This window comes from Benincasa hispida, chromosome 4 (assembly GCF_027475165.1).
Source record: "Benincasa hispida cultivar pf3 chromosome 4, pf3_genome.v1.1, whole genome shotgun sequence".
NCBI lineage: Eukaryota > Viridiplantae > Streptophyta > Magnoliopsida > Cucurbitales > Cucurbitaceae > Benincasa > Benincasa hispida.
In genome coordinates this window covers 13,153,095-13,162,038 of record NC_143481.1, presented here as the reverse complement: position 1 = coordinate 13,162,038, position 8,944 = coordinate 13,153,095, and the positions used below count along the sequence as shown (strand labels likewise).

At 32.2% G+C, this 8,944-nt stretch overlaps 1 protein-coding gene, 1 long non-coding RNA gene and 1 other non-coding gene across 3 annotated transcripts; all 3 read left to right on the top strand.

The window, feature by feature from the left end:
- The first annotated feature begins 1,585 nt into the window (after positions 1–1,585).
- On the top strand, positions 1,586–1,930 carry LOC150036498 (uncharacterized). The gene has a single exon (XM_090313147.1). The coding sequence runs from the start codon at positions 1,586–1,588 to the stop codon at positions 1,928–1,930; it is 345 nt and encodes a 114-aa protein (XP_090169273.1).
- Positions 1,931–5,794: 3,864 nt separating this feature from the next.
- LOC150036497 (uncharacterized) lies at positions 5,795–6,946 on the top strand. The gene is made up of 2 exons (XR_016529284.1): positions 5,795–6,037; positions 6,735–6,946. It is a non-coding gene; the product is annotated as an uncharacterized LOC150036497 (long non-coding RNA).
- Positions 5,994–6,119, top strand: LOC120076926 (small nucleolar RNA snoR86). Its single transcript, XR_005481673.1, has one exon. It is a non-coding gene; the product is annotated as a small nucleolar RNA snoR86 (small nucleolar RNA).
- Positions 6,947–8,944: the final 1,998 nt, after the last annotated feature.

Below are 8,944 nucleotides of genomic sequence, written 5' to 3'. Positions count from 1 at the left end.
TATAATGCATATCTTGTTAGAATGTAAATGTGGTAATTCTGTCACAATGAGTTTGGAACGATCCGTTTTTGCTCAGAGGTACTCTTGCATAAAAATTCCTTCAGGGGTAAGTAGATAAATTGCTCCCTTAAGGGCTGATTCCAGGGCTTGAACAATGTGGCATCACCCATTCTCTTGGCCCGAGAAGTGTTTGCTCATAGTAGGACTATGATGTATTGTTCATTAGAGGAATCAATGGTATTTAAGAAGTTAGATGTAACTACAGGGGCAAAATGGTAAATTGGTCAAGTTATACTTACGAGCGATTTGTGAAGGGTCATCGTACTGTTGATTGGTTATATTCAATGGACACATAAATATATTTGTAGCGCAAAGAGTGCAGCTGTCGATCTTTAGTGGAATGTCTGACAGTTAACAGATGGTGGATATCGTGATTAAAGAGTTTAGTTAGTTATTCACATACCGTTGAAGCTTCAAACTATAGGTACATGAGGTCCCTGTGGTAGCTCAATGGATTCATGTTGAGAATCAGTTTTTTGGTTAGTTTGAAGTGTTCAAATTAACAAGAGGGAATTTGATTATATATGATATAATTAAAATGCTCAATTATATGTAATATAATTGATTTGATGTATTAGATACATTACACATTAATTGGAGAAATTAACATTAAATGCCATAAATGAGAAAAAGAACTATGGTTTATATATTGCATGAGATGTAATATTAAAACTATAGATTATAAATATAATATTTATTTATAATTAAATCAATTATGAGATAATTGGTTTCGATTTTTTCTCCTAATAACCAACTTAATGGGAAGTTGTAATAAGTTAAGGTAACTGATGGATAAAATGAAAATAGTTTTCATTTTTTCATAATCGAACGTGCATTAAACCAAAAGTTATACAATAGCCTTGAGAGAGTAAACGATTGAGTAAAGAGTATATTATATGATAGTTGCTTGTTGCTACACGATCGAATACCCAAGTCTACACGATAGACTCCTATCTTCTCCCACTTACTCTATCGTCTACATGATCGTTCATTTCCTCCTTACCTCTACCAAATCCATAAATAGCCCACAACTCCTGAATTCTCACACCGAGAATACCTAGGTAGCCTCGTGGTAGTGTCTGCTTGTTGTTCAAGGGTCAAGGGTCGAGTGTTACTCGATTGTGTTCGAGGATTCTACAGTTCGCGTTGTTCACTGGTTTACGTTCATGCTGTTGGACCCTGGACTGATTTTGATCGAGGGATACGAGAAGAAAAGTTCTTCAAGGGTATGTGCACTCGAACTTTAGTATTTCTTTTATGAAGCATGCTGTAATTTAGACTTAATGCATAACTATTTTGTGTTAGATTGTAAATGTTGATGTCATGTCACAATGGGATTTGGAAAGATCTGCTTTCGCTCATTGGTTCTCTTAGTAAAGAGTTCCATCAGTATGAACTTCTAATAAAGCAATACAGAAGATAATCGGTTGCAAATAACCCAAAGTAGGTAGAAGAGTTACACTGATATTCGGCATAAGGACCTTGTATTTGAGGTAGGTAATAAAGTGTTCCTGAAGGTGACCCCATGAAAGGTGTCCTAAGGTTTGGTAGGAAAAGAAAACTAAGTCCTCGTTTCATTGGGCCATTTGAGATCTTAGAGCGAATTGGTCCTGTGGCTTATCAGTTAGCTTTACCACCGTCTCTCTCTGCAGTTCATAACGTTTTTCATGTTTCTATGTTGAGGAAGTATGCGGTAGATCCGTCTCATGTAATGGACTATGAACCTTTACAGTTGAGCAAAAACTTGAGTTATGAGGAGAGACCTATCCAAATTCTTGCAAGGGAAGTGAAGTTTTTACGCAAAAGGGAAATAGCATTAGTGAAAGTGTTATGGCAGAATCATCAGTTTGAGGAAGTGACATGGGAATGAGAAGACGAGATGAGGACTCGGTATTTAGAGATTTTTCATATTAGAATTTTTGAGGACGAAAGTTTCTTAAGGGAGAAGAATGTGACATCCCGAGTTTCCATTAAGTTTAAGATAATTATCTCGAATTATTGAATTTTAGTTTCCTTTAATTTTAGAAATTTGGAATCAAATTGAGATAATCGTAAAGCCTCATTGGTTAATTGAATTTAATTGATTAAATAATTTTATTAATTATCTCCCTTGGATTTTGGGGATAATTGAATGATTTGGATTTAATTGGTATTTTAATTTGGGATGTTCATTTGATTAAAAATTTGATATTTAAGAAGGAAAATGAGAAGAATATTGGAATTGGAATTAGAATTTATTAAGCAAAAAGAAAAAGGGTTATATTTATTTATATATATATATACACATGTGAGGAATTAGGTTATCGAGTATTTTATACTCAACCTTTCTTAATTTATGTTTTTCAAGTAAGGATAGGAACGGCCCAGCGAGTGACGAGAGGGACCTGTGATCATGCCATATGGGACATGTAAATCGCTTCCGCACAATTTACGTTTTCAAGCTATTTAAAAGTTTTGATTTGAAACTCGACGTTGTTCAAAATTTTATCTGTTTAAGTTATTTTTTCTTCATTGTTTTAGGGGCTCAGAACAAATGTTTTACTTATTTGTTATTTATTTTGGAAAATTGACTTTATTATTTTAATGAAATTTATTTCTCTCATGGTCAAACTGTTTTGAATGTAAATGTGTAATTATGAGAATGACCCTTATCAGAGTATTCAAAAACGTTGGGTCATTACAGTTAGTATCAAAGACTAAGTTTTAGGTTCTGTAGACTGACTTATGATGTAAGTCTTGGTTTTGTGTACTTCATGGCTATTCACGGATCCTTCATCCTCGCCAGGTATATTCTTTCATTAAATGTTTTATAGAAAATGTGTTTAAAAGCCTTCATGTCTAAGCTTTATGTATTGACTGATTGTTATTGCTAGTTTAACGACCTGAAAGAAGTTAATATGAGATGGCTATTTTGTTTTGGTGTTATGAAAAGAAAGAAGGATCATAATAAGGCCATTTAGCGTTAATTTAATTCATGGAAGGACTGTTAGAAATAGACATATATTTCTATTCAGGGATATTGAAACCTGATAGAACTATGAAGTATTATGCACTTCTGACATTAAAGAAAGAAATGGATGTATTTGGTTAAGCTATAGAATAAGGTAGGCGAATTAGAAATTCACATGGGAATAATGTTAAGTTTTGAATTACGAGAATAAAACTAGTGGTGCTACAAGGAACTTTATCACAAGGCACACGTTCTTAGTTACGAGATTAAAGTTTCTTTATAAGATAAGAAAGAGGTGAAGAATAGACTATAAATTCTATTAAGGAATACTAGATACTAAAGTCTTGAAAGGATTAATAGGTCATGATCACTTTCATGGTATCGAAGTTGGTGGAGCGAGTAATGTAGGGTGTTTTGGTTCTTTATGTAACGTGTCTAAAAGGAAGAAGAATTACTAGATAGAGCATAAAACGATAGTATGAGAAACTCTTTACAAGACCTAGGTAAGATGAATTGGTCAAGGAATGACAAGATGGTTGAATGTTGCCTTTAGATGGGAGAAAACGAGTTATTAGATTGAAAATTCTTAAGGTATTTGGGTTTGAACTATGTGTTTGTTGCAATGAAAAGGTTCAAGTTTAATTAACCATACCAAGAGGAAGGATAAACGTTTTGAAGTTTAAAAACAATGTTATCTTGTGGGGATACCCTACTATAGTTCCAAATTTGGAATGGAATTTTAGATTTATGGAAAAGGTTATAAAGGGTCATATGTCTTGATTTAGGGATTATGTTTCACTCTTGAAGTAAAAAGTGCACCTTCAAGTTGTTTGAGCCACGGGCCCATCTTTCTTTGCTCATGGATGCATAGCCTGATCCCGATAATGGGATCACTTACTGAGTATTTTATACTCAACCTTTCTTAATTTATGTTTTCCAGGTAAGGATAGGAACAAACCGACGGGTAATGAGAGGGACCTGTGATCGTGCCATATGGGACATGTAAATCACTTCCGCTCAGCGTTTTCAAGCTATTTAAAAGTTTTGATTTGAAACTTGATGTTGGTCAAATTTTTATCTATTTAAGTTATTTTTTCTTCATTATTTTAGGGCCCCCCAACAAAGGTTTTACTTATTTGTTATTTATTTTGGAAAACTGACTTTATTATTTTAATGAAATTTATTTCCCTCAATGGTCAAAATATTTTGAATGTAAATGTGTAATTATGAGTAATGACCATTATCAGAGTACTAAAAAAGACCGGGTCGTTACAATATATATTTATAATAATATTATTTATTGGATAATTATATATTTTTCTCTAATAACCAATTGAGTGGGAGGTTATTGGTGGTTTCATGGTAACTGTGATATAAAAGGAAAAATATTTTCCTAAATTTAGTAGATTTGAGATCTGTAAGAGTTTCTATTCTCGACAAGTACTCACAGATTGCTGTCAAGTGAGAATTGTTTTCACTAAACGATAGACGAAAGAGAGACTAAACGATTGTGGAGTGACACTACACGATAGTTTACTTAGCTGATCGTAGCTAAACAATCGCGGGGCTTTTGCTATACAATAGCTTGTCTTCTTCTAAACGATTGAGCATTCATCTATACGATAGACTTTTCTCATCTCCCACTTGCTCAATCGTCTACACGATTGTTGTTTCTCCGGTCTCTTCCTCTAATCAAGTCCACACTTCTAGATTCTCACATTGAGAATACCAAGGTAGCCATTGTGGTGGTGTCTTACTTAACTCGACTGAGTTTGAGGTTTTGGAAATCGTTCGTTGGGTTTGTGATCTTGGAGATCGTTGAGTTCGTGTTTGTTGATTGATCGTGCTGTGTTGCGGTTGTAGTGTTCGAGCGTTCGTGTATTGTTGTCTTGGAGACTGAACAAGCGTTCGTGATCGAGGAAGTTTGAAGCATGAGTCTTCAAAGGTATGGATTTGTTATCCCTTGATCTCATTATTTAGCATGCTGTAATTTCGTATTGTGCATGACCGATTAGTTTCCATTTCTTGATTGTAATTGTTATTATTCAATTTCTAATGAAATTTGGAACGATCATTCCGCTGCTCATGGAAATCCTCATGTCTGATTTCCTTCAGTTACAAAATACCTTAAATTCAAAAGTATTTTGTATAATTTATCTAATTTATTTTGTTATGTTTACAATATGTGAGGATGGGGTTGAGAGTAGTTTGTATAATTTATCTAATTTTTGAAATTTCTTTTTTACAATATGTAGGGTGGGAGATTGAATCTCTTACTCGAGGCGTATGTACATGCTTAATGTCAATTATATTATGTTTATTTTAACAAAATTTTTTAATTATATAATTATGATAGTGGTAGATATATTGGACAATTGCAAATATAACAGTTAGACTCAAAACATTAGTGGATATAACACAATCTAAAAGAATCCACAGATACAATAAAATTTAAATTCAGCTCTCGAACTCCATCACCAATCGATTCCTATCGCTCAGAGTCTATCACGAATAGGAATCTATTATATAGATTTATCTATATTTATAATTATGTAAAAAAAAATGTTGTTTTACCACTTTATCACGACGTTAAAAAAATTGCGTACCAATGGAATTAAGCCCAAGGAAATGGAGAACGTTTAAAAAGCAGGCCCATCTGTTGTGTGAGTTGACCAAGTTTTATGGAAGGTCTCATTTGTAATTTCATATCTTGCGCGAATGCAATTAGGGTTTTCGTTCATCTTCTTCACAGTCTATAAAACGCCGCCCCCAACATCTCGATCCAGTATGCTTCCAGTGAGCTCTCCATCTCTATATTTTTAGGGTTTCGTCTTCGTCAATGTCGTCCTTTTTGATAGGGTTTCGTTAGGGTTTTTTCTTTTCGTAAATCTCTGTTCCATGTTTTCGTATTTATTTTGTTTATCCGTGCCTGGGCGTCTATGATAATAATGGAAGAAGAAAAATAGAGTGAAGCCAATTTGCAGAGCAAGGGCGTCTATGATAATAATGGCGTGAATTGCATTGAAGGTTGGCAATACTAACGTTAGCGATTCTCCGTGCCTGGCAAATCTTTTGGTTTTGATCATGGCCTCGAACAAGTCGCTACATTCATTCGATCTCTTATTCTTCTTCTGTTGTTTCTCTTTTTTTATGAGTTAACACTCTCGTAGATAAGTAGTTTGTTAATCTATATTTCTGACGAAATCTTCTAATCTCTGCTGCTTTCATTCAAAAAATTTCAAAATTAGACCTAGAAGGTCGAATCTGAACTCGTACTCTAGTAAATAATATTTAGTACAGTTGCGGATCTAAAAGATTTCGTGATGTTTAGGCTTTTTTTCGAATTCGTTCGTCATCCTTAGTTTCAAAATCTTTGGTAATCCATCTGTAGTAAGTTTGTTCTTCTGTTATAGCTGTTTCTTATTGTTCAATGTTTCTGCTGGTTTCTCTCTCGTTGATTCTTCCTTCTAACTTGGTTTCTCATCCATAATTCTTGCTTTTGAACCTTTCGATTTTTCGAATTCGTTATCTGTGCAAATCGTTTTCAAGTCTTACTACTTTCAATTTCTGGTCTCCCAGATGTTTCTTATTTCTCAAAGTTTTTCTTGTCTCCGTAGATTTTCGATATTTCCATTGAATTTAGAATTGAGATGGATCATTTGAGTTGTTGGATTAGTGGATGGAATGTGTGGATTTTCCTTTGATTGAGAGTCATCTTTTGTAGATTATATCGTTCAATGCTCAAATGATCTCTTCTGTCTGTCTGGAGGCTGTGAAGGAAAATGACGTGAAAGAGGGCTGATTCTACGATGTAATCAATGGAAATGCTAATATGGATAATTTCTCCACTGGAAAATTGAATTTGTTTTTCCATTATTAATGGAACTTCCACCACATAATTATTAATATTAAGAATAAATTGTATAATATATTCAAGATCGGAGTTGGAAGTAAATAGCGAAATTGAAATTTAACAAAATAATTTCAGAAGTAATCACTTAGTTTTTTCAAAATTACTTTTTAGTTGGAACCATTGCATTAAGTGCTAACAGCTAAATTAAAGAAAATACTAATAAATTTTGTGCACCCTAAGAGGTGTTTACGTAAATTAAGTATTTTAAAATATAATAAATTCTCTACAAAGTATTTATATAATAAAAACAAAAGTTTATAAAATTTTGAATTCAATTTTTTAATATTCAATTACATAATATTTTTTTTCTATTTCTAAACACCAAATATATTTTAAATAAATGATATAACATGTTTATATAATATGCATCATTTATGGTATAATGAAAATGTGCATAAAATATTTATCATATCATAATGGGTTAGGTCTTCCATTTCCCGAAACAAATTTGCACGTAGAAGCCAAATTAGAATTTATAAGAAAATAGGTGTGGGTGTATATTGTTTTAAGAACTTACATGAGTCTAAATGGCAAATACTCTTGACCTTATATTCGATGGTGTTTTGGTTTAGTCCACACCCTATCATTGTTTCCAATTATTGTAGAAATCGCAGCTTTTTTTTTTCTTTTTTCTTTAAAAAAAAAAAAATCAAAAAACAATCATGATTGTTGCCTATGGGAAAACATTTTAGGTGCAAAATCATCCCTAAATAGAGTCCACTCGTTTAAGGTCTCAACAAATTTAATATTCTCCCCCTCCATAACAACAGAGATGTTGGTGTGTTTCTTGCACCATGTGAGTTGTGAAGATCGGGGCAATGGGATGGAAAAAGTAGAGACTTAATATTGAGATCAATTGTGATGCATCATATACCACTATTTATAGGATATGGAATAGTGGTTATGATATTAGATAACCTAGGTAGGTTATGGATATCTACCATAAATAATATACTATAATATATTACATTTATAATACTCCCCTTCATATATCTATATTATATTAACTAAATACCTCCTTATTAGGAAAAAACCCAAAAATCGTAAAGAAAAATAGTACATTAACTTTTCAAATGTTGTTGGTTAGCCTCGTACATCATCAAGATTTTAACATGATTATGAATTGATTCATAAATTGCCACAATACACAAAACCTGTTTAAGATCTAGCTCTTATGGGTTTTCACAATCAACTAGATCACAATTACATTTATGAGAATAAAATAAATCCATGTAAATTAATTCTCAAATAAACATAACATAATAAAATAAATCCATGTAAATTAATTCTCAAATAAACATAACATATTTTTAACTCTACTCCAATATCTTTCTTTGGAGGAATATTACATTTATGCTATGACAGATAGTGTATAAACTGGTAAAGATATAAATGCAAAAATTATGGTTCTTTGGGACCCAAAGTTTTTCATTATAAGCGATGTTTAAGAATGAACCATCCTAGGAATGTTCAATGGTGGAACTAGTCCATGTAAGATTTTATATGTATATATTAATGCAATTTCATCGCTTTATGCTTTATTTGCAAGTTAGGGCAAAACTTATCATCTTAATTTATTTCTTAAGAAATTCTATTTGTCTTTGAAATCTCTTTAGGAGCTTATGCTTAAACTATCGACATATATATAGATAACATATATAATAAATTCCATTTTGTGATTTTTTTATAAAAGCATATGGACAAATAAGGGTTCTTTTATCACGTTCTTTAGGAATGTTTTATATATAATTCTTTAATATTTGAATTATATGAATTTGGTACATCTAATCCTTCGAGGATATAAGAGATTCATATAAATGTATAATGACTACATCCATAAGATATGTTAAGCTTTTCCTACACAACCAGATAAATTTGATATCTCATGGTATTTCTTCGAGCTTTATTGTGGAACTTGTCTCACGTTATATAATGTGACCTCATTGTATTTGTTTTTCTTACAAACATTCACTTCTATCTCACGATTTGAAAAATAAGAATATTCACTTCTATCTCACGAT

Excerpts from the sequence above, each read along its gene's own strand:
- LOC150036498 (XM_090313147.1), top strand. The coding sequence starts at position 1,586 with ATGAAAGGTGTCCTAAGGTTTGGTAGGAAAAGAAAACTAAGTCCTCGT.